At 37.4% G+C, this 27,186-nt stretch overlaps 1 protein-coding gene across 1 annotated transcript in view; it reads right to left on the minus strand.

The window, feature by feature from the left end:
• Window positions 1-27,186, minus strand: part of PDE5A (phosphodiesterase 5A) — a 137,798-nt gene that overhangs the window by 63,576 nt on the left and 47,036 nt on the right. The window contains exons 4-8 of the mRNA XM_029234643.1: window positions 16,673-16,744; window positions 14,927-15,016; window positions 11,536-11,673; window positions 9,191-9,258; window positions 911-1,019 (exon numbers count right to left, since the gene is read on the minus strand). Of these exons, the coding sequence (XP_029090476.1) occupies window positions 911-1,019; window positions 9,191-9,258; window positions 11,536-11,673; window positions 14,927-15,016; window positions 16,673-16,744 (477 nt within the window). The remainder of the gene's footprint in view (window positions 1-910; window positions 1,020-9,190; window positions 9,259-11,535; window positions 11,674-14,926; window positions 15,017-16,672; window positions 16,745-27,186) is intronic.

Consider the following 27,186-nt stretch of genomic DNA (forward strand, 5'->3'; position numbering starts at 1 on the left):
AAGTCAAGGCAGCTGCCTCAAACTGCAATGCTTTTCTGAAGTTAGATGAGAAAAAATACTAGAATTCAAAGTTTTCAGTGTCTGAGAAACTGACCCTTGTAGCTTTGCTCTCGAGGAAAACAGATACTCAGTTTTCCACAGAGCTGTTCACTGTGGTAGATTACCAATTATAGGCATTTAAGCCATATGAAACTTAACTGTTGAGGGTAAACTCAGGAACTCCAGCCAAACTATCTAAAGAATGTCATTAAGTAGGTAATAGTTAAATTACCTCAAAATTAGTTTATGATAGTTCATTAATACATGTTTAAAAAACTAGTAAAAGTACAGAGAAAAGTACTCAAGTACAGCTGATAACCTCTCAACAGATATTATAAGCTGTTTTATTCTCCTTCCTCAGATCACGGAAAGCACAGATCACTCCCAAAGAGCCAATTCTAGGGCCAGTCCTTCAGTTACGAGTAACTAGTTTGGGACTTCCCTGGTGGCGCAGTGGTTAAGAGTCCACCTGCCAATACAGGGGACACGGGTTCGAGCCCTGGCCCGGGAGGATCCCACATGCCTCGGAGCAACTAAGCCCGTGTGCCACAACTACTGAGCCTGTGCTCTAGAGCCTGTGAGCCACAACTACTGAGCCCACATGCTGCAACTACTGAAGCCCACGTGCCTAGAGCCCGTGCTCTGCAACAAGAAAAGCCACAACAATGAGAAGCCCACACACCGCAACGAGGAATAGCCCCCGCTCACCACAACTAGAGAAAGCTCACACAAAGCAATGAAGACCCAATGCAGCCAAAAATCAATAAATAAATAAATTTTAAAAATTAAAAAAAAATAGAGTAACTAGTTTAAGTGCAGATCTGATAGGAAAACAGCCTTCAAGCTCCAAGTCTAAAATTGGGTTACTTACTGTCCAGGGAAATCTTTTATCTTTACTGACATCTGGGATATTAAGTGGTTCCATAGTATTTTTGACATACTGAGCATACATGTAATTGATTCTGTTCGCATCACGTTCCCTGTGGAGATAACAGAGATGAGTTCTTTCTGTGCAGTGAAAAAACGCAGGCAAAACAGAGTCAAATAGATGATTATAAGAGAAACATACCAGTCTTAAATTATAGAGCAAAGTGTATATATCTTAGTTGGAAAATGCAGCTTTAAACATATTTGATGATTTACAACTTTGGTAGTTACTATAACTGAAATGCTTTGAAAAAACAAAGACCCACAATTTTTCAGCTATCTAAAACAAGTTTAAAATGTCATTAAGTAATCTTATTACCACTGTTAATGGGCATGTTGATTTTTGTGCTGTTTAAAATCCATATGAATTTTCCCTATGTCTCATCAGATTACAGAATGACTAAAGTCTAGTGTCTGTTTTTACTTCCTCAGTTATTTATTTAGTCTATCCATTCCAATAAAACAATCTTTTACACATTTCAGACCAAGGGAAAAATCAAGCAGGCCTAGAAGAATTTTATTAAGCTCTTCTCTCTTCTTTTTTCTGCTTTAAATTGAAAAAACATTTTTTGAACTTACAACATTTTCCCAGTTTCTTGCTTAATAGGTTGATCATAAAAGGTTAACCTGATGTCACAGGGTTCATAAGTGCAGTGCCAGTAATGGAGTTGGGAAAACAGAACAGAACGCATCTTTTCATCAGGAAACTTCCTATGTTCCTTGGTGATGGGGATGAATTCCGCAAAGAGGGTCAAGTTATAGAAATTTACTCCAGCTATAAGTATGTGCCTGTATTAACTGTAAGATCACTAACTGAAGAAAATAGGAAAGTCTAATAGTGGGAGACATTTCAAAATAAAATATGTGCCTCAGGAAAAATGTCCACTTGGTCTGAGTTCTCCAAGTGCTAATCTTTTCCCGTCTTCCATCCTTCTCACTCAGCCTGCCAAACTGCTTCTAGGACAGTGGTTTCAAATGATGTTCTCAATCACTGTGATTCCACAAAGATTCCTGAAGTCGTGGCCTCATTCCTGGCCAAGATAATCGAGTCTTTCCTTTCTTTGCTGTACATTTTAGGTTAATAGTAATTTGGTCAAATCAGGTACTGACCGTATGTCCAGTATTATATACAAGTGATAAAGAATGAAAGGGAAATGACAATAGTAACACAGGAATACATGAACTTCAGACTTAACATTTTCTGAGCCTAGATTGATAATGTGGGAAGGCATGCGAAATGTCAGACACATCAGACCTAGGACATTCCTGGGTTTCTATTTCATGCATATTATTTGGGTAGAATCCCAAGAAAAGGTTATAAGTGTAGGATGTAGGTTAACAAAACTATTTTAAAACCACAAATATTTCATGGACAGCAAAAGTCTCACGAAAAGAGAACAAGAAACTGCAGTAAAGATAAGAAAAATGAAAAGGTAGTTACAGAGAGAAAGAAACACACTGGAGAGGATATCTTTGTCCAAACCTCTTTTAAAATGATGACGATGATGATGACTTTTATTGTTCTTATCATCATCGTTATGTCAACAGTGGGAGACAGATGAAACCCAAATAGTTAAGCAACTTGCCAGAGGTCATAAATTCATATGTATAGGCACTGATACAGAGAAGCAGGAGTATTAAAATTACTTTTAAATCAATAGAAACCTAACTCTTTTTTCAATTCCCTGAAAATTTTAAGTTTTCCTGATGGTTACTTTAGTGAAAAATTAGTATTAGATTTATTAAGGTTATGTGATAGCATCTTATTTCTTACTCTGTAAAAAGTGCTAATAAATTTTTACTTCCTCCCCTCAATAACAAAAGACTGAGCACTTCGTCCATGAGAGGCACCCTTAGCATCATGGGGAGACAAACTTCTAGAGGTCAGTAGCTGTCACAAGGCACTTGTAATCTCGTAGAGGACTGTGACAGAGAATGAATAATAATACAGTGTCTAGTTGCATGTCCTCTTTGAGCAGAGTCTAGTGCAGAAGCCCCCAGCTGTCCCTCAGTAAGTCTTCTCCCTTTCTCTTTATCTAGACACATGGCCGCTGAGGATAAAGACTACATTTATCAGCCACCCCAGTGGCTTGGGATCATCATGTGACGATGTAAGTTCTAGGCAACAGGAAATGTGACTGCTTCTAGAAAGCTTACCTAAAAGGCAGCTGAGGCATGCTCTCTGCCCCTTCTTTCCCTGCCCCCCATCCTACCATTTGAAACGTGGATATGAAGGCTGGAGCTGCATCCTGGACCCTGGAAGGGAAGGGCCACTCCCTAGAGATGCAGAGTAGAAAGCCTGCAGGTACCTGGGTCCCTGAGGCCTTTGTAGAACAGAGCAGCAACACAGAGCCTGAGCTGCCTGCCTCTGGGTCTTTACAGGAGAGAGTAATAATATTGCATTCTTATTTAAGCTATTTTTACTTTGGGTTTTTATGATTCACACTCAAACCTAATCCTGACTAATACAATTGGTAACAATGAAAGCACCACATGTGGAGAAGATGGACAGATAACTCCTTGGTGGAGTGGGTTGGAGAAGACGGGGTATTAGGGAAATGCGCAAAAGGCTGGTAAGATTTAAGGATGCATAGAAAGACGTCAAGAATGAAAAGGAGGGTGAAAAACAGTATAAAAACATTGCTGAAATGGAAGAGTTCTAGGTATATTTGGGAAACATTAAACAGATACAGATTGTTAGGAATAAAGTGATGGTTTCAGGCTGAAGATGCTAGGACAGGTAGTGGATGATTTTGAAAGTGCAATGCAAAGGGATAGGATCTTCCTTTAAATAACAGGAATATTCTGGTAGTCTTGCAAATGTGCCTCTCAGACCTACAACTGCAGGAGACCTAAATGACCAGTGTCTCTAGTCACTGTGCTCTGAAACCCAGGACTGTGTTTGTACTGCAGACACACTTCCCAGGGCTGCTCCTGGAAAAAGATGGAGCACACACAGCAGGGGCACTAAGGTAGCCCAGGCTTGGGAGACCCAGGATGCTTTGGCTACAGAACTCCCCAACAGCCTGGCCAAACTTTCCTTAGAACTGCTCGGCTGCCTAAGACACTTCCACACAATGCTCTTTCCTTCTTTACCCTCTCTTTCACTCTGGGTCAGACTTGTGTGGGGAGCTCACGGCTCTCTCATCCCCTCCCAGTTCCCTCCCCCTTTACTCTCACATGGGGTTCCCCTAATAAATGTCTTACACATTTAATCTAGTCTTGGCATCTGCTTCTTGGAAGGCCTGGGCTAACTCAGACCTCTAAGGTTTTTTGCACAGTGGATATCGAGGGAGGTGTACGTGAGTACATCCTTGGGAAGACAGTCAGGGACACGAAGCTTGGAAACACTGAGAAACTTCTGTGCTTTTAGATGTAAATGGGAATCACTTCAGGTTATGTGAACCAAAGACAGAAATAACACATCAAAGAGACACAGAAATACTAACACTTACTGACTACTTACTATGTGCTGGAAATTTTCTGAAGCATTTTATGTGCATTAACTCATTTGGTCCTTTCTACAATCCTGCCATCAGTATCTCCATTTTACAGATGAAGAAACTGAGGCTTTGAGAGGTTAAATAATTCACACAAAGCACTATAGCTAGTAAGTGGTGGAACTTAAGTTTAAATACAATCAGTCTGATTTCAGAGTCTATACTCTTACACTCTGTATCTACGATTTTTTAAAGTAGTAAAAACCTTTCTACTATTTTAAAAATAGTGGGTGTTACTGTATTTAACTATAATTGTTTTCCAATATCGTTATAACTAATAAGTATTAACTGGTATATGTATTCCAAGAAAGTGAGTTTAAAGGAGTAATTCTATGTATTTGTCATTTTATGACAAAATGTGCATTTAAAATTAACATGAAGTTAACTGATATGGAATTATAGCACTAAAATACCTATTTCTTAAAATTAAGAGCTAACATAAACTGTACCCCATCACACTCACTTTTTCATTTGAATCGAAGCATAGAAACTCTAAAACCTCCCACCATCTGGAAATGAGCTTCCCTTCTGAATTCCTGGGTGACCCAAACTCCAACAGTTTACTGTGCTTTATCCCAGTGATGATATGATTCTAAAAATTATGTGTAATGTTCACCCTGAATATTTTTTATTTTTATACTTAACATTTCAAAATATTAAGTGTAAACAGTTCTTTCAAAACTGTCTTCAATACATTATTTTAATTTATAAAAGGCAGTTAGTGGGTTGGCTGGAAAAGTACCTAACTGATACATAACTGCCTAAAAAGGATGATTTGCTTACTGCTAACATCATCAAATTGCCTAGCACTTCATCTCATGGAAGAGTGCTTGGATTGACAAAGTGTTTAATAGTGAGAATTGGAGAGGCCTAAATTCTATCAATAAGCAATTTTAGAAACATAATACAGAATCTGCTGGTCAAGTGTCAATACCAGTTAGTCCTTCAAAAAGCTGAAGTTACTAAACACCATTTTAATTCGGAGTTTTCACAAAATTAAGCCTGAAATCTAATTTTATTAAAATAAAACCATATTTACATCACTAAGAGGACTTTTATTGCATCATTATAATAAAGGCTAACTATTAGCTAATGTAAGGCACTGGTGTTGAATAATTTTCATTACTGTAAAATCAGTTAATGAATCAGTTTAAATGATCCATGTAAATTAGTCTCTTTTAAGGTAACCACACTGACCTATTTATCCTTTATAAAACAATCTTTATACTAAGACTGTCTTGGTATAATTTTTAAAAGTGGAAAGATATCTTCCATTTTTCCTACAGAGAAGGAACGTGATATTCATCAGAAACAAAGTAAAAGTGCTAACAAAAGATCAAGATGAAATAAATAAATAAATACTAAGACTTAAATATATATATAGTAGGACCTCAGTTTTTTTTTTAATGCATATTGACCAGTAGAGGTCACTATCATACCAAGTCACGGGCTTGTTCGGCTATCAGAGAAATAAGAGGACTTGTCTGACTTCACAACAAAAATCAAATGTGAATACATAAAATAAAATTACACAGGCATATGCTGCTATACAAATATTCAAAGGTAAATGTAGATAATTCATCATTTTATATAAATATTTTTCTTTTTGGCCACGCTGCACGGCTTGCAGGATCTTAGCTCCCTGACCAGGGATCAAACCCAGGCCCCAACAGTGAAAGTGCTGAGTCCTAACCACTGGACAGCCGGGGAATTCCCATCATTTTATACATTTAATATGCATTATCATACTGATTTTCCTACTGTCCTCTGGATATATGTAAATTCATAAATATACATGTATATATTTCTTTTTTTATTTGTCTATATAGCAATTTATTATTCAAGCCAAATAGTAAAATAATCAAATATTTACAGGTTTAGAAACTTTCTAAAATGTTCTTTATAAAAAGCAACAAAAATGTATGGTATCATAAAATCAAAATAGTATCTATTAATGCTCCTCCTAAGAATAAGACTTCATAACTGACCTAGGCCGTATAGCCCAATACCAGTATTTAAGAAAGATACATACATACTCTCCAGGACATGTGCATATTATCACATATTCAAAAAGGATTCAATTTCAACTAAAACAATGTCAAATATGCCAGAAAATATACACACAGAAGCTTAGAAAAGAATAGATGTGGAGACGGGATATAAACTTCAGTTCACTACCAGCAATGCCAAGAGGGAAATAAAGATCAGCTATTCTGTTCTAACTTTGTGAACCAAAAACTCCAGCGTAGCAGAAAATCTCTGGGTACAGATACCATGGTTTATGTACCCTGACTACCCATCCCACGCCCAAGTCACCAGTCAAGGCCTAAGTTAGGTGTACCTTCTGAGTCAAACCCATTCCTCACCTGCCCCCAAGTTACACTTGCTCCTTTGCTAATTCCTGAAATTCTTTTAATAGAAGAAAAGGTCTTTCATATTGTTAAAATAATCATATTGTTAAAATAACAGTCTTGAAATGAGTTTTGATTTAAATATAATCACTTAAACTAACAACTCTAAATCACTGTAGTCAACAGTTTCTCCATCTTGATGGGAAACACGGAAGAGGACAGGAAATGCGAGAAAAGTTAAGAGAAGAAAGGAAAGGGTACAGAGGGCAGAAGACAGCTTCTGCAGACCTCACACTGATCCATGGGGTCAGTCTTAATTAGGAGGGTCGGAACAAAACCAGGCTGTGCACTTAAGTATTTTGTTCTTGCAGTTGCAAACTCAGGCACTTTATATGATCTACAGAGGTGATTTTCATTTTACTTTGTTTCCAAGTTTTTATCACAAACATTTTCTTCCAATTTTTTATGATGAACTTTTGAAATACATAAGAAAGTTGAAAGTAAAATGAATATCCTATTCCTAAATTCAACAATTTTTAATGTTTTGCCACATTTGCTATATCTATATATGTGTGTGCAAACATTTATGTGTTTAAATACATTAATTTAGATATATCTACTTATTTATTTTTGGCTGAACCGTATTTTATTTTATTTTTTGTTGGGAATTTTTAATTGAAGTATAGTTGATTTACAATGTCATGTTAGTTTGAGGTGTACAGCACAGTGATTCAGTTATACATATACATATATATGTATAACTGATTCTTTTCCCTTTTTCAGATTCTTTTCCCTTATAGTTTATGACAAAATATTGAGTATAGGCCCCTGTGTTATGCAGTAGATCCTTGCTGGTTATCTATTTTATATTTAGTAGTGTGTATATGTTAGCCTTGACCTTCTAATTTATCACCCCCACCCCCGCCCTGGCAGACCATTTTAAACTAAGGTGCAGACATCATAACACTTCATCCTTAAATACACCAGCCTGAATCTCCTAAAAATAAGAACATTCTCCTACGAACCACAATATCTTCCTAATTCCAAAGAAAAGGTACGCATAATTCCCCACCAACACCTAGTATCCAGTCCATATTCAGATTTCCAACTGGCTTAACAAATGTCTTTGAGAGCTATTTGTTTTTAACCAGGATCTAATCAAGGTTCACATACTGCATTTGGCTGTTAGGTCTGGGAACAGTCCCTGCCTCCATTTTATTCAATGACATGGACTTTTTGAAGAGACCAGGCCAGTTATCCTATAGAATGTTCTATAGTTTAGATTTGCACAGAGGTTATTTTTGAAGTATCACCACCAAGGAGCTTGGTTACTGAGGACAGTACTAACTGTGGCATCACTCACCTATATGAAATAATTCTCTGATAAGTCAACTGAAGAGTAAAAAATCTGGAACTTTAATGTCAAATAGTAAAGCTAAAATAATGTTCTATTTCCATGATCATATGAGGCTTTTCGGTTATAATATCAATAATTAGGAGTAATATAAATTGACACAAATTATTTTAGGGAGTGAAATAATTTGAAACAAATGAATAAGGAATAATGTGATAAAACCAGCATTATGCCCAAGAATTCCTGACGCTTTACCCTGGCAGACTTATATTCCTTAGACTATTTTATTGCTTAAGCAAAAACCACCACTGTTTTGCTAAGGGTGCAAAAGGAAATATGACAAGGACACTTGGTAATTTACTCTAAATCCTTTTTAAAATTCTTCAGAAAGCAAATATACAATTGGGCCAGTAACAAGTATAACCTTGATATGTTAATACTTTCTATTGTTCCTGCGTACCAGTTAACAACCACCAAAAAACGAATACTAATTTTAAAATTAAAAAAAAAAAACATGAAAAAGAAATGAACTACAATAGAGATCTGGTCTGATTCTAGCCATAGGGTACATGTATTGGTGTGACTGAGATCACAGGCTTCCTTCTGGTGTTAGTTAAATCCTATGGCTGATTCCAAAGCAGAATAGACTCATAGAAAAAAATGTGTTCCGAAGCCTGTCAAATTTCCAGTGAGGGTCTAATATGCAATGAAAAAATATAATTGAAATATAGTACTTGTGGGTCTTAAATAAGTCAGTTCACAAAACACACTGTACCCAGGCCTATACTAATTGTGACACCATTCACTCTATGAAAGAATTCTCCAACATGTCAAATGCAGTGGAAAAAACCCTGGACATATAACATCAAATAATAAAGTATTTTCACAAATGAAATTATTTGTGGGAGGAAAAAAGCAGGTGTAGCTTCTATGCCTTAAGTTAAATAGGTCGTGAAATAACTATGTAGCCAGAATTACACACTTGTGATAAACACAGACAGATAATTAAGTTTTCTTACCTTGTTAAAGTATCTGACGATTTTTCTAATTCCTCACACTCCATGTGAAACACACTAGAAAAAGAATCCTGAAAACAGAGCAACGACACAGACCGAGAAATAAGTTTGAGAATATAATGAAAACTATCTAAATACAGACATATGAGCCTGTGGAACTGACTGAAGTCACCAATCCTCGCAATTTCTTTTCACTTTTTCAGACAAAACTGACCTAAGTGCTCACAACATCCTCAAGTCTACCTCCTATTACTTAGAACATGCTGCTGTTGTTTCTGATACTGACTTGCAAAAATGCTTATTTGAGTTTTTGTTCTTCTGCCAGCTGTTAATAAATAATTAGCTTCAGATTTTCTCTATATTTATTCAAAATCCTCAAGTTTTAGCTTTTATGCATACATTGATTGCTATTGTTGGGTCTTTTGAAAAGACACCTAATTCAGTAATATTTTATGAGATCATTAAATTATGAAGATTTTAACAACACAGAGAAGTATTTTTGAAGTTAAATTGAAAAGCAAAATACACATTTGAACCCATACTATATTTACAACTGAATAAAAAATTAGAAGGAAACACAAATAAAACAATGATATCAGTTTAATTTGGGGACAGAAGAACTAAGTACATTTCTTTTCTTGTTCACATTTGGATTTTTGCTCATGTGTTGAAATATTTTTAATCAAAAAATAATTACAGTATAAATGAACATCAAGTCACTTAATTGCTACACCCACCAAATTAAGTCATTAAAAAGCGAGCAAAAATATTAATGGGCAATACTGCTGAGCTATATTTTAAAGCAACACTGACACCAGTCAACTGCTGCCGTGATAGGGGTTAACTGGATGAGCTGAATGTTAATTAAAGTGATATTTAAATTGTCTAAAAAAAAGGAGTGCCCTTATGTATAACTTTCAAAAATTAAATGCCAAAGAGCAGGTCACAGAGCAAAAATGATAAACTGACATACTGCATTAAAGAGTTCTGACCTGAACTGTAAAAGGATAGTTCCAATCTTGTAATTATCTCTATATTAAGGAGCTTATAACTGATTGAAAATATTAAATAATATCCATGAGAATACTATCTCATAGCATAGTGAATTCTTATTTGATTTCCTATTAATGAGAATCTCTCTCTCTCACACACACACACACACACGATGATTCAGATAATGTTGCATCACACAGTACGATCTTACTATCTAATAAAATAATTAAAAATATAAGTTTTAAATATCTTTTATTATTCTACTTCCCAAAAAACCATCAATTCAGATATCATATGTGGACTGTAATTGACTTTATACACTTGAGAATTCCCATTCTTTTTCCTAAGCCACCAATGAAGAGCCTGTTCTCAGGGTCTAAATGAAAAAGGAAGCAAACAACTACATCAAAAAGAAATATACCAAAAACAGTGGTTCATTGGTTAAGAAGGAAAAGAAACTGCATAAAAGAAAACAACCTTGGGCTAAAGGCCCTGATGCTAACAGCAAACTCAGTTGGCCTGTCTAGAAGTAACCAGCACTGTATAAGAACACTCCATCTTTACACACACATCCTGTCTCTTTACATTACAAATCCATGGCTTGAAATCTACCAATCAGAACAGTTTAGTGGCTTTCCACGGTGGGTAAAGAATTTGGGACTGGGCTTCCCTGGTGGTGCAGTGGTTGAGGGTCCGCCTGCCGATGCAGGGGACGCGGGTTCATGCCCCGGTCCAGGAAGATCCCACGTGCCGCGGAGCGGCTGGGCCCGTGGGCCATGGCCGCTGGGCCTGCACGTCTGGAGCCTGTGCTCCGCAACGGGAGAGGCCACAGCGGTGAGAGGCCCGCGTACCACAAAAAAAAAAAAAAAAGAATTTGGGACTAATAGGTACCTTTAGCAGCATTGCCTCCATTGGGCCATGCCTTTTGGTTTCTACATAATCGCTGGTGAAAAGAAATTTTTATAGCCAACCCATTCAGAAGGTGGTCTACCTGTTCATAGCAATAGAGCACAACTATTCTCAACCAAAAAAGGTCTGCACACTGTAGTGACAATGTATTTCTCCATCAAGGTAGTGTAGCCATTGACAAAAGCAACACACTGACATTACCAATGGTAACTGTAATACTTAGTGGAGGGTCAACAAGGTGAAAGGGTGCACTGAAGGCATCCTCCAACCTCACCTCTACCCCTTTTCAACCAGAACAGCTCATACTTGGATTGGCTTTACATAAACAACCATATTCAGTTGGATTTGAGAGAGAGTTCTGAGGCCAACCTGAGGTTTAAAGCAGTGTTTTAAGGAATATAAATTTTTGTCTTTCTAAAAATAAAAAAGTCATACTCTGTACTCACGGAGCAATCTTCATCCACTATGAAAATGGTGCATTTCTGCACCTGCATGAAAGAGATAATAGTGGCAGCTATTTTCTTTAGAATTACTTCTAATGATTGTTGTTCTTCAAAAATTAGGCTAGCAAGGTCAAGCAGCACCTGGACAAAACAATTAAGAGCTTACTATTAGTAACTGTTTGTAATTATTAAAGCAATACAATGATTTATATGGGCTGTAAATTGTTTACATATAATCTAACAAGTTACAACCAAGTTCCCATTCAAGTGTTAAATACATAAGTCTCTGCTTACTAACAAAATTTCCCTGTTGGTTGTTAGTACAATTAGTACACTGGTTACGATCACAGACTCTGAAGCCAAAGCCAACCGTTTTTAATCCCGGCTTCCCCTCCTGCTAGCTTTGTGATCTAGGGCAAGTTTCTTGAAAATGGGGATAATAATAGTACCAAAATCATGGAGCTGTTGTGAGGACTAAATAAGTTAACATTTATAAAGCATTTTGAACAGTGTCTGATACATAAAATATACTGTTGTTTTTGGTGATCCAAACTTCTGAGATCAACATTTATCAACATTGCCAACATTTTCACAGACCACAGCAAATATTGTCCAAAATAAACAAAGTTTTAAGAGTTCCTTTTGTGTTCTTCCTGATAATTTCTCTTTTCTTTACTTACACAGGATTTCATCTAGTCTCACAAAATATTTGTGCAAGGAGCGGGGGAGAAAGGGTATTATAGAAAATTTATTGGAGGTGATACTATCCTTGCTGAGGCCTGAAAGATGAGCAGGAATTGTTCAGGTTAAGTGGGGAAGGAAAATATCTCAATCAAAAAGAACTGAATTGAGAGAAAGTAGCATATTGCAAGTTTTGATCAAATTTTATGAGAATATAGAGTGTAAAGAGGAGAACTAGGGAGATGAAATTGCAGAGGTAAGTGAAGAAAGAACCTCAAAAGTCCTATCTTCTTTTCAAGCAGTTTGGACTGTGATGGATTGCAGGAGAGAAGTGACAAGAATCACAAGTATGTTTGTAAAAATGAGGACTGGATTAATGGGTGGCAAAAATGGAGCAGGGAGATGTCAGGAATATGCTGAAGTTGAAGTCGGCGGAAGGTCCACAATCTAACATAAGTTCTAAACAGAGAAATTAAAGGGTGGGGGAGATGAATTATCAAAGAGATGATGAAGGGCTTCCCTGGTGGCACAGTGGTTGAGAGTCTGCCTGCCGATGCAGGGGACACAGGTTCGTGCCCCAGTCCGGGAAGATACCACATGCCGCAGAGCGGCTGGGCCCGTGAGCCATGGGCCTGCGCTCCGCAATGGGAGAGGCCACAACAGTGACAGGCCTGCGTACCGCAAAAAAAAAAAAAAAAAAAAAAAAAAGAGATAATGAAAAAGAATTACATAAAACCCAAGGGCTTGAGTCTTCAGACTGAAAGGAATGACCAGGTACCAGCATGATGAATGAAAAAAAGAATCATATGGTGAAATTCAGTTACAAAACAACAATAAATAAATAATCCAAAAAGCTTATAGAAAAAAAAAAAGCACTAAGAATCAGAACAATATGAATGCTAATAGAAGACAGTACTACCTTTAAATTCTGAGAAACTAATTTTTCAATGCAGAATTCTATACCCAGCCAAATTGGTAGGATGGTACAATAGATATTTTCATACATGCAAGGACTCAGAGAGCTTACCTCACCAATACAGGTTCTCAAGCAGTTAACTGAGAATGTGCTACACTAGAACAAGGGAGTAAACTGAGAAAAAAAGTTCTGGGATCCAGTGGATAACCAGTGGAGTCTTTCTAAGAAAACATTGAAGGAAAGTTCTATGATGACCCCTCTGCAGCAGGCATGGGGAAAAATAGTTTTGCTTGAAAGAAGAAAGAGAGAGAACCTCAATTTGAGGATTCTCCATGAAAAAGAACTCAAGAGAATGCCTAAATAATGGAGAGTTTGCAGGGGGAGGGGGACCAACAACATGAGGCTACACTAGAGCAAACAGTTCAAGGAAAAAAGAAGAGATTTCAGAAACAACAAGAAAAACTAAGTTATATAACAAAGGTAATATGAACAACAACATTTACATAATTAGTAAGAACAACATTTACATCATGGTACTTATAAACACTTTATTTTAAACTGCAACTTTAGAATTAACCTAGACAAAGCTTTAGAAAAGTCAAACATGGTTGTAGCACAATACCAGATCTTCCTGGATTTATGATGGGGTTACATCTTGATAAATCCATTGTTAAGTTGAAAATATTTAAATTTGAAAATCTGTTTAATACACCCAACCTACTGAACATCACAGCTTAGCCCAGCCTACCCTAAACATACTCAGAACACTTATATTAGCCTACAGTTGGGCAAAATCATCTAACACAAAGCCTATTTTATAATAAAGTGTTGAATATCTCATGTAATTTATTGAATACTGTACTGAAAGTGAAAACCAGAATGGTTGTGTGGGGACAGAATGGTTTTAAGTGTATTGGTTGTTTACCCTCATGATGGCGTGGCTGCTGGGAGCTGTGGCTACTGCCACTGCCCAGCATCATGAGAGAGTGCCATGACATATATCACCATCCCAGGAAAAGATCAATATTAAAAATTCGACGTATGGTTTCTACTGAATGTGTATAGCTTTCACACCATCGTAAAGTCGGAAAATTGTAAGTTTAACCAGTGTAAGTTGAGGACCATCTGTAAATATGTTATCAATGTGGGCAATATAAATGAAAAAGTCCAGATAGGAAAAGCAGAGGTAAGGAGTAGTAATTGGGAAGGAGAGATGAGGGATGCTAAGATCATCATTTTATAAAGCATGAAATAAGAAATGATGTCTAACAGTGTTCTACAGTGTTTCCTGAGCTTATTCCCATGCTTCTAGAAGTTCTCTACAATAATGTTCACATTTTGTATCTTTTGTTTTAATATGAATAATAAAATACAGAAGCATATTCTGAAAAAAAAAAAAGAGATGATGTCTCTAATTGATAGAATAAGAACTAAAACTCTTAATATTACATGCACAACTCATCCAATAACTTTAAACAGTGACATAAAAATACTGGTACCATAACGGCAAAGTAAAGGGTGGTATAAGTTAAATAAATCTTCATCTGTTAACAGTGATAAAGCCACAGCTCATGGAAAATACAAAATGGAAAAAATAACTATTAAAAGAAACAGTTAAAATATTTAGAAATTGAATCTGCACGGTATGGATTTCTAATGATATATATAAATATATATATATAATATATAATACACATATTATATATATATTATATATATATATATAAAACTTGGATAACAATTTAACCATTTTTTAAAAAAGAATTTCTACACTCTCTCTTTAATAATCAGACTTGCCTGATTTCTCTTGTTCTCCAGCAGTGAAGTCTCATAGAGTTGAGCATTATGAAGAACAATTCCACAAAATGCCAAGTAAGCAGCAAAGTCCTAGAAAACAGGCAAGACAACAGCCAAATAAGAACTGTCAATAACCTGTCTTGTTATATTGCTTGAAACACAAACAACATTCAAAAATATTTACAGTTCAAATAAATATCTGGAAACGCAAATGTTTATTCTGCATAAAATTAGGAACCGATGCAAAGCAACTGTTAGCTAAATGGTACAACCAGTAGATGACAACGGTTAACACAGTCTCCTAAAGTCATACAGTAGTTGGAAATTAGCAAAGAGAAAGAGAGGAGACACAGATCTCTTTACACCATGTGAAACTGAAATTCAATCTATGCAAAATTTGGTGTAGTCTCTAAATGATATTAAGACTTGGGTTTCAGCTAAGACCATAAAAATAGCCTGTAACTTATTACTGGGGCAAACTGAAAGCTCACAATCTTGTTAGGAGAATACTGGCAATAATATTGCCAATATTAGTCCCATACTAAATTGCAAATTTAGTATTAGTTTAAATATGTCATTTTAAAGATGATCTATCACCCTCATTATACTATACGAAGGTGATGTGCTCACAATTATACTAATTATTGATGTAAGGAAATCCTTACATGGCATACTTTATTCACAATCATGAATTTATTTTGCCAAGAGATGATACAGCCTAAGAATTCAAATCTTTCAAGAGGGGTTTACATTAATGGACTATAAACAAATAGTGGAATAAATAGCCAATCTAGAACCATGTTCCCCACCAAATATCCTCAGGTGTCATTAACGGAATAGGAGACTAGATGTCTATTACACTGATTTAAAAAGGTACTTGCTATGTTCTGAAGCAATTAAGACACAGGGACCAACACTAGTGCCAACACAGCCTACAACATGAGACAAAAATAACTCTGTCTTGTTGGAATGTCTTCCAAAAGCTCCTACTAATTTTCAGGGGAGTGACAGAAATAGCAATGGGCTTGAATAGGAAGAACTCAGTGGGCTCCATGATATACATATAATTGCATATTCAAGGAGAGAAATAACAAGACCTACTGACAGAATGAAGTTATAAACAGGTTTAAGGGCTTCTGTCCTTAAAAGGAAAGCATGTTGATGTGGTGTGAGGAATGTGTTCCTTCAGAGTTGGACGAGAAGGGTAATAAAATAATGCTGACGGCACTCTTTCTGAAGCTAAATTCACATCATTTAGCCTGAATTCACACCTTGGCACCCCACCGTCTGCGTGCAAAGCTTATAAAACATTCTGCATTTGCTTCACCAGGAGGCAATTCTAATTTTAAGCTGACCTGGAGCACTGAACTTGGAGCAGTGCTTTAGGGATTTTACGTAAGGTTGAATTTCTTTATAGCAGTGATGAAAGGTAAATGAGAGAGTTAGAACACCGTATCACCCTCCGGATGGCCGCAACATGCACACAGCCCCGGGGGAGGCCTGGTGGCACGGTGAGGAGGCAGTGGGGATGGGGTTCTGTTGACTGAAGACCACAACTACTCCACAACTCAGGTCAGCACTGATTTAGTCAGAGGCAAGAGACACTTTTGAACATTTCGGATCATTTTAAACCATAATGTTTTTGTGGTCAACAATTTCAGCAATCACTAATACCAGAGGTCTATACAACTCTAAAGAGAAAGCATCTTCCTAAATTGAGATCATACCAGACCCAAGTTTTGGTACCTTTTCATCTTTTTCGGTGAATGTCCCACCATTTCCCGATTTCTTGTTGATGGCCTGGGCTACACCAACAACCTGGTGTAAGAAGAGAACATTGGTAATTTCGCTGACTGAAATTATTGGTATAAATTCACCAAAGCGTGTTTACAGAATAATTTCTACATGTGCTTTACAATAACGATAAGCTACAAAATCAAAACCAACCCCTAGCATCTGAACTAGTCCTGTATCATTCTGTACATTCTTTTTTCCTAATAAGAGTTCAAATGTTTCTAACTTCTTGGGTCCCAAACTATATTTCATTCTGGGATTTCATGCTGCCCTGTGAAAGAAATTATTGGCAATCACTTTTTATGTGAATATTTTTCATGGCTTTTGAATAAAAAATAAACATTAAATTTATATCACATTTCAAACAGAATATATGATTAAACGAACATTTTATATTGGTTTTAAATATAATATTTCAAATGGGCTAAATGATCTTTTACTAAAAATGAAATAGGACCAATGGCCAGTCACAGAATTGAAAATGCAGGAGGACCAATTAGGGTAAAAATAATTCTTAATGTAGGGATGTTGTCCAACTTCTTTTGGAATTTCTGAACTTGAAAATTATCTTACCTTCAATAGACTTACTTTGGTGGAAAGAAGTTTTATTGAAAAACAGACTGAGCCTTATTTCAAATCAGAAGGTGTTTGAAAGATAAACTATATCTTAAGAAGACTGAGCTAAACTCTGGGAATATGTCTTAAGTTTCCACAACACATTTAGCAAGACTTTTAAGAACCTTCTCATCTTCCTACTTAAAAGTATATTTTACTTACCCATTTAGTTCCAACTTGAAGTTTGTGTTATTACTTTATTAGTCTTTTAAAGACCTTCAACTTACTTTTGCTTCCTCTTTACTGCTTATAAATTCTACTTGTTTCCTCCTTCTACAATATAATATCAGTGTAAAAAGCTATTATCCTCTAAATGGTTATACTTTAAAGTCCTGAGTTTTGTGTGAATGGTCCATCGTTTTTTCTCAGCTCACTCTAGCCCATAGCTTTAAGAAATGGATCTAAAAAATGGCCTTCTAAGATAGCAGAGCAAGGACAGAGAAATACATTCTTGTCTGATGTAGTTTTCTGTTCTCAACACGTTTCCTCCCCACCCTACGACAGAGTAAAGAGATGTTGATTTTAAAAAGCAGAATCATCCAATTATCCTGTACCTATTTTACACTCTTTAGCTCTTGGCTAACAGATTTCTCGATGCTCCAATCTCAATGACAAAATGCCTACAAAAGCTTTTGTCTGAGGTCAAAACGTCTGGACTGCAGCCAGGCACATTCACTTGAATATAATTGATGGGAGCCTCTTGAGGGTCACTGGGGTCTAATACATAGTGCTACCAGTATAACTTGGTGATTTCATTTTAAGCATTCATTCATTTACTCAACATATATTGTGGTGACCACTGTGCACCAAGGAGTGATAAAAACTGGGAGAAAGACTACCCAGAAGGAGCTCAAGAATCAAGAATGGGTGATACATAAACATATATTTACAGCACACATATGATCACTTTGATGATACAGGCGCCCACAGATTGTTAAGAGCACAGAAGGGAGACCAAATATGCATAAAAGAGAAGGTTTCTCAGAAATGATGACATTTGAGTTTTTATTTGTCTTTAATACATGGTTTGATAAAAGAGTTAAATTTTTAAATCTTCATTTTAAGGAAGAAGAGATTAAAACAGATAAAGAGACTGTTATGCAAACCTTCTCAGATAATTATACAGTATTAAAAGAAGCATGTATTGATGTGCTGTTGGTACCTGGAGCCGTGTGAGTCAATGTACTACAAGCAAGACGATTTTCAACCAATACAACGCTGCTCACGTAGTTCAATAACCGTTCTCCATTTCGAGAATTTCTATTTGATTCTTTTCTCAGACCCGCCTCTTCCTCCTCCTTCCCCTCTTCCTCTTTTTTTCCTTTAAATACTAGTGCCAGCTGTCCTTCATCTCTTAGAACATACTGAGTTTTGAGTGTAAGTTCACCCATAGCAGGGACTGTTTTCCATGGGAGCCTTAGTCCCCTGAGTCATGAAGTGTCAGGCATAGCGACTTGCTGCTTGTCTGGCACTGCACTGGTGGCATGAACTTGAACTCCATACCCTGTGGGGCACAAGCCCTACTCTCATGACTCACTGGTGTCTCTTCTTTGTCTCGTAGCTGCAGGCAGAGGCAAGCTTTCCTCGTTGCTGAAAAGTTTTCCAGGCCTGGTTCCACGGATGGAAACTTTACAGACCTAGGCTTCCCCTGGGAGTTTAGTTTCCCCTCCCTGCCCTCACCCGTGCCTGTGGAGGGGACACATCACCCCTGCCTGCAGATGTTACCCGCAGGCATTCACCCTACCATCCTGAATCTCACATCTCCGAAGCCCATCTGGACTTCGGTCATTCACACTGCTTACCTTGGGTTCCCCTCTTTGTTTCTGATACCTGGGGATTTCCCTTTCTTGAGCTCATCTGTAATTTTTAAAATCGCTTTTGGTGAAACTTTATTCTCTACTTGTTGGCAGAATGGGGAGGTGGGTGGTGTTCTGCACCTGTTCAGTCTGGCAAACTGATCAGAAGTCTTGTTCACAGGCTTTAAACCCTACTTTGTACCCCCTGAACACCAGCTCTTTACTATATTTAATTTTGTCCCCCTAACATTAGAGCAAGATATTAATCATTAGGCAACTTCATGGAATGAAGACTTCCAGTGAAGAATTTTTCACCCTTTTCGGTGACCAATTATTTCTCTCGCTAGTAATTTTATAGATTTAGACATTAGAGGTTAATTTGTTTAAGGGATGATTATTTAGATATAATTAATTATTTTTTTAAAAACCAGGCAAGTTCTTTCAAGGGACTATTAGGTCAGGAAAATAAATATGGTACTCACATGTGCCTCAATACTTAGCTGGATAACATTTTAAAAATACCACTGATAAAAACAACAGATAAAAATCAGAGAAAAGGTATAGTGTTTGTCCAAGGTAACATAAGACGGTAAAAGACAAAAAGACTTTGATTCTCCAAATTTCAAGGAGCCTAGCAAAACCTGCACCCCCTGGCCTCCTTGTGTTGAGAAAAAGTCTTTCCTCCTTCTACCATCTACTGCTCCCTTAAACAAATTAATTTTCTTCAAGACAAGGTTTTTAAATGTCAGTTTTCAAAGACAGCTTTTATGGCAAGAATTTGTCAGACCTCATATCTGAGAGGCAAAGCCCCTACAAATTTTAGCTTCCATATCAGAAGCCCAATCACTTCTGCCTACCTGCTATCTACCTGCAGTACTCTCAAACACCAATACTTTATGCTTTTTTTTTTTTTTAAAGCACAAAGAAGCTTCTCTGTTTTCTATTTCACTGGCACTTTTGAGAGCATAAATGAATATTATGTCCTCACAGGGTCAAGTGTTCTTTTAGGAATGCAAAGGGCAAGACTTGACTCTCGCTGGGTGATCAGTGAGGAACGTGACAGCTGGTCGCTTCAGGGACAAGTGATCACTGCCACAGCGAGCAATTTCTTCTTCAGTCAGCAGCTGCCCCGACCCTTACTGAGGCCATACATCAATCCCTACTATACATTTCCCTGTTCCTAGTTCCAGGGGATGCTCAGCATGGAGGCTAAAAGCCAGGGAGAAAAGGAACAAACTCTACAAATCTTAGCTATCCCTCTGTCCCACCTGCAGAATGTCTCTATTATAATGACAGGATTCTAGACCATCTGTAACCTAAGCTGAAAACCTTACTTCACCAGGAAAACAAGAACTGAACGTAGACAGGAGCCAGTGGAGAATTCTTCCCAGTGCTCTTTTCAGACTTTCTCTTGACTCGGTCATTCATTCAGCAACAAATATTTTACTCAACAAATAATTAATACGTACCTTTAATATACCAGTCACTTTCTAGACAATGAAGATGACTCAGTAGTGAACAAGACAGACACAAATCCCTATACTCATGGAGCTGACATTCTAGTCAGAGTGTTAGGCTTGGAAGGGAATCCCACCCCCATCCTCTTGCCCACCCCTGTTTTACAGGTATAATGAAACTGAGAGGGTTGACATGACCAATCCAGGCTTTTCCACCTCTCTTCCAAATCCTAGGCAATCAGCAAATTATGGTCATATTCCTTGTGGTATAGGCAAAAGAATGGCCTCCAAAGACGTCCTCATCCCAATCCCTGGAACCTATGACTATGCTGCCTTAATGACAAAAGGGACTTTGCAGATGTGATTAAGTTAAGGATGTGGAGACAGGGAGATTATCCTGAATCATCTGAGTGGGCCCAATGCAATCACAAGAATTCTTATGATGGAAAGTGGGAGGCAGGAGAGTCAGACAGATTTTAAGATGCAGCTGCAGGGTTTTTTGTTTTTTTTTTATAAGATCTTTTTTGTTATTTTGATGTTGACCATTTTTAGAGTCTTTATTGAATTTGTTACAATATTGCTTCTGTTTTATGTTTTTTTTTGTTTTTTTGACCTTGAGGCATGTGGGATCATAGTTCCCCGACCAGGGATGGAACTGAACCTACACCCCCTGCATTCGAAGCGTGGAGTCTTAACCACGGGGCCGCCAGGGAAGTCCCACGGCTGCAGGTTATGAAGATAGAAAGGGGCCACAAGCTAAGTGATGTGGGCAGCCCGTGGAAGCAGGAAAAGGCAAGAGAATAGATTCTTCTCTAGAGATTCCACATAGAAAGACAGCCCTGCCGACCCTTTGTGTCAGCCCAGTGACAACTATTTTGGACTCTGACCTCCAAAACTATAAGATAATACATTTGTGTTGTTTTAAGCCACTAAATTTCCAGTAGTTTTTGGCAGCAGCAATAAGAAACTAATATGTTCCATTAACATGCTCCCATTCCTTGTTCACTCTTCCTGACCCCACATTATATCTTATGTTTCACCATCTAAATCCTCACTTTCTTTGAAAGCCCTGGCATCTCATGGCTAATTGTTTTCTTGCCTCAGTCCGTCTATGACACTTAAGTCCAAATTTCCCTTCCTGGAACACTACTTTGCACATACAAGTTATCTCATTGCTCAAAGCTTTTAATACTTCCATGCGTCCATCTATAGGACAAAAACTGAAGACTCTCATTCCATAGGCTCAACTTGAACTAAAATCACTTACATGGGCCTTTGAAGTAGAACGCTACAAAGACCTTTGCTCACGTCATTCCTTGAAATACTACCTTCTAGTTTCTCGGCTGAGGCTGCCTCCAGAAAGCTTCCCTCCAAAGCCCTCTGAAATTCTGTGTTACAGCTGAGGGTGCTATGATCTGACAATGAGCTATTCTCATTTTTAACCTCATTTTCTCTGTTCACATCCAACTCAATTGTTTCCTAAGGACATGATTTATATCTTATGTCTTAAGGAAGCATCAGACTCTGAATGTACTCAATGCTTCACAGATATTTGTTCTTGATGATAATGGGAGAAGTGTCAGATATCAGAGTTTTATTTAGGTGATGTACTTACTGGACAATTCACATCTGAATAATAGTTAATAAAAATTGCCCATTTCGGTGTGCTTGGTGAGGCCTATGTTAAGGGAGGGCTCTGGGATGTACGGAGCCCATTAAAGGACAGGTTTGGCTCAGGCTTTCAGAGGGGTTGCCTTGGACAGGTCTGGCCCCTCCTCTCACGGTCGCCCGGACCTGAGCCCCCGCCTTCAGCGAGGTGGTAGATTTCTTTGGTCTGGGCCGGAGCCGTCACCCTGCTTGTTGATCTAGGAGGAACTGAAATGGGCCAGAGAATGCTGTTCTCTAAGACAGCTTCCTGATCTGTATGCATTAGATTATACTCCATTTAAAGTTGTTACAAAGGGCGGAGTCAAGTTGGCGGACTAGCAGGATGTAGAATGCGTGTCTCCGCACAACTAGAGCACCTACCAGGCACCAGTGGGGGACCACGGACACCTAAGGGGACGGGAGGAACCCCCAGCAACCGATTTGTGGGATCTTGGTTCCAGCTCCTGTGCTGGGAGCTCCGAGTCCAAACCGCTGGACTAACAGAGAACCTCAGACCCCAGGGAATATTAATCAGACCGAGGCCTCCCAGAGGTCCTAATCTCACACCTAGACCCAGCTCTATCTAACTGCCTGCAAACTCCAGCGCTGGACACCTAAGGCCAAACAACCAGTAAGGCAGGAATACAACCCCACCCATCAAAAAAAAAAAAAAAAAATGAAACGACAAAAAAGTATATGTTACAGACGAAGGAGCAAGGTAAAAACCTACATGACCAAACAAATGAAGATGAAATAGGCAACCTACCTGAAAAAGAATTCAGAGTAATGACAGTAAAGATGATCCAAAATCTCAGAAACAGAATGAACAAAATACAAGAAACATTTAACAAGGATCTAGAAGAACTAAAGAGTAAACAAACAGTGATGCATACACAATAAATGAACTTAAAAATACTCTAGAAGGAATCAATAGTGGAATAACTGAGGCAGAAGAACGGATATGTGAGCTGGAAGATAAAATGGTGGAAATAACTACTGCAGAGCAGAGTAAAGAAAAAAGAATGAAAAGAACTGAGGACAGTCTCAGAGACCTCTAGGACAACATTAAATGCAGGAACATTCTAATTATAGGGGTCCCAGAAGAAGAAGAGAAAAAAAAAGGGACTGTGAAAATATTTGAAGAGATTATAGTCACTCTGACATGGGAAAGGAAAGAGTCAATCAAGTCCAGGAAGCGCAGAGAGTCCCATATAGGATAAACCCAAAGAGAAACACGCTGAGACACATATTAATCAAACTATCAAAAATTAAATACAAAGAAAGAAAAATCATTAAGAACAGCAAGGGAAAAACAACAAATAATATACAAGGGAATCCCCATAAGGTTAACGGCTGATCTTTCAGCAGAAACTCTGCAGGCCAGAAGGGAGTGGCAGGACATATTTAAAGTGATGAAAGGCAAAAATCTACAACCAAGATTACTCTACCCAGCAAGGATCTCATTCAGATTTGATGGAGAAATTAAAACCTTTACAGACAAGCAAAAGTTAAGAGAATTCAGCACCACCAAATCGGTTTTACAGCAAATGCTAAAGGAACTTCTCTAGGCAGGAAACACAAGAGAAGGAAAAGACCTACCATAACAAACCCAAAACAATTAAGAAAACAGTAATAGGAACATACATATCAATACCTACCTTAAATGTAAATGGATTAAATGCTCCAACCAAGAGACACAGACTGGCTGAATGGATACAAAAACAAGACCCGTATATATGCTGTCTACAAGAGACCCACTTCAGACCAGGGACACATACAGACTAAAAGTGAAGGGATAGAAAAAGATATTCCATGCAAATGGAAATCAAAAGAAAGCTGGAGTAGCAATTCTCATATCAGACAAAACAGACTTTAAAATAAAGACTATTACAAGAGACAAAGAAGGCCACTACCTAATGATCAAGGGATCAATCCAAGAAGAAGATGTAACTATTGTAAATATTTATGCACCCAGCATAGGATCACCTCAATACATAAGGCAAATGCTAACAGCCATAAAAGGGGAATTCAACAGTAACACAATCATAGTAGGGGACTTTAACACCCCACTTTCACCAATGGACAGATCATCCAAAATGAAAATAAATAAGGAAACACAAGCTTTAAATGACACATTAAACAACATGGACTTAATTGATATTTATAGAACATTCCATCCATAAACAACAGAATACACCTTCTTATCAAGTGCTCATGGAACATTCTCCAGGATAGAGCATATCTCGGGTCACAAATCAAGCCTTGGTAAATTTAAGAATATTGAAATCATATCAAGTACCTTTTCTGACCACAATGCTATGAGACCAGATATCAATTACAGGAAAAAAGCTGTGAAAAATACAAACACATGGAGGTTAAATAATACACTACTAAATAACCAAGAGATCACTGAAGAAATCAAAGAGGAAATCAAAAAGTACCTAGAAAAAAATGACAATGAAAACACGATGACGCAAAACCTATGGGATGCAGCAAAAGCAGTTCTAAGAGGGAAGTTTATAGCAATACAATCTTACCTCAAGAAACAAGAAAAATCTCAAATAAACAACCTAACCTTACACGTAAAGCAACTGGAGACAGAAAAACCAAAAAACCCCAAAGTTAGCAGAAGGAAAGAAATCATAAAGATCAGATCAGAAATAAAGGAAAAATGAATAAAGGAAGTGATAGATAGCAAAGATCAATAAAACTAAAAGCTGGTTCTTGGAGAAGATAAACAAAATAGATAAACCATTGGCCAGACTCATCAAGAAAAAAAGGGAGAAGACTCAAATCAATAGAATTATAAATGAAAAAGGGGAAGTAACAACTAACACTGCAGAAATACAAAGCATCATGAGATATTACTACAAGCAACTACATACCAATAAAATGGACAACCTGGATGAAATGGACAAATTCTTAGAAAAGTACAACTTTCTGAGACTGAACCAGGAAGAAATAGAAAATATGAACAGACAAATCACAAGCACTGAAATTGAAACTGTGATTAAAAATCTTCCAACAAACAAAAGCCCAGGACCAGATGGCTTCACAAGCAAATTCTATCAAACATTTAGAGAAGAGCTAACACCTATCCTTCTCAAACTCTTCCAAATATAATAGGGGGGAGGAACACTCCCTAACTCATTCTACGAGGCCACCATCACCCTGATACCAAAACCACACAAAGATGTCACAAAGAAAGAAAACTACAGGCCAGTATCACTGATGAACACAGATGCAAAAATCCTCAACAAAATACTAGCAAACAGAATCCAACAGCACATTAAAAGGATCATGCACCATGATCAAGTGGGGTTTTTCCCAGGAATGCAAGGATTCTCCAATATATGCAATTCAATCAACGTGATACTCCATATTAACAAACTGAAGGAGAAAAACCATATGATAATCTCAATAGATGCAGAAAAACATTTCGACAAAATTCAACACCCATTTATGATAAAAATGCTCCAGAAAGTAGGCATAGAGGGAACCTACCTCAACATAATAAAGGCCATATATGACAAGCCCACAGCCAACATCGTTCTCAAGCGTGAAAAACTGAAACCATTTCCTTTAAGATCAGGAACAAGACAAGGTTGCCCACTCTCACCACTATTATTCAACATAGTTTTGGAAGTTTTAGCCACAGCAATTAGAGAAGAAAAAGAAATAAAAGGAATCCAAATCGGAAAAGAAGAAGTAAAGCTGTCACTGTTTGCAGATGACATGATACTATACATAGAGAATCCTAAAGATGATACCAGAAAACTACTAGAGCTACTGAATAAATTTGGTAGAGTAGCAGGACACAAAATTAATGTACAGGAATCTCTTGCATTCCTATACACTAATGATGAAAAGTCTGAAAGAGAAATTAGGGAAACACTCCCATTTACCACTGCAGCAAAAAGAATAAAATACCTAGGAGTAAACCTACCTAAGGAGACAAAAAACCTGTATGCCTGTATGCAGAAAACTATAAGACACTGATGAAAGAAATTAAAGATGATACAAACAGATGGAGAGATGTACCATGTTCTTGGATTAGAAGAATCAACATTGTGAAAATGACTATACTACCCAAAGCAATCTACAGTTTCAGTGCAATCCCTATCAAATTACCAATGGCACTTTTCACAGAAGCAGGACAAAAAATTTCACAATTTCTATGGAAACACAGAAGACCCCGAATAGCCAAAGCAATCTTGAGAAAGAAAAATGGAGCTGGAGGAATCAGGCTCCCTGACTTCAGACTATACCACTAAGCTACAGTCATCAAGACAGTATGATACTGGCACAAAACCAGGAAAATCAATCGATGGAACAGGATACAAAGCTCAGAGAGAAACCCACGCACATATGGTCACCTTTATCTTTGATAAAGGAGGCAAGAATATGCAATGGAGAAAAGACAGCCTCTTCAATAAGCGGTGCTGGGAAAACTGAACAGCTACATGTGAAAGAATGAAATTAGAACACTTCCTAACACCATACAGAAAAATAAACTCAAAATGGATTAAAGACCTAAATATAAGGCCAGACACTATAAAACTCTTAGAGGAAAACATAGGCAGGACACTCTATGACATAAATCACAGCAAGATCCTTTTTGACCCACCTCTGAGAGAAATGGGAAAAAAAAGCCAAAAATAAACAAATGGGATCTAATGAAACTTCAAAGCTTTTGCACAGCAAAGGAAACCATAAACAAGACGAAAAGACAACCCTCAGAATGGGAGAAAATATTTGCAAATGAAGCAACTGTCAAAGGATTAATCTCCAAAATATACAAACAGCACATGCAGCTCAATATCACAAAAACAAACAACCCAATCCAAAAATGGGCAGAAGACCTAAATAGACATTTCTCTAAAGAAGATATACAGATTGCCAACAAACACATGAAAGGATGCTCAACATCACTAATCATTAGAGAAATGTC

The sequence above is a fragment of the Monodon monoceros genome, unplaced genomic scaffold, assembly GCF_005190385.1.
Source record: "Monodon monoceros isolate NGI ecotype Baffin Bay Population unplaced genomic scaffold, NGI_Narwhal_1 Super_Scaffold_20, whole genome shotgun sequence".
NCBI classification, from domain to species: Eukaryota; Metazoa; Chordata; class Mammalia; order Artiodactyla; family Monodontidae; genus Monodon; species Monodon monoceros.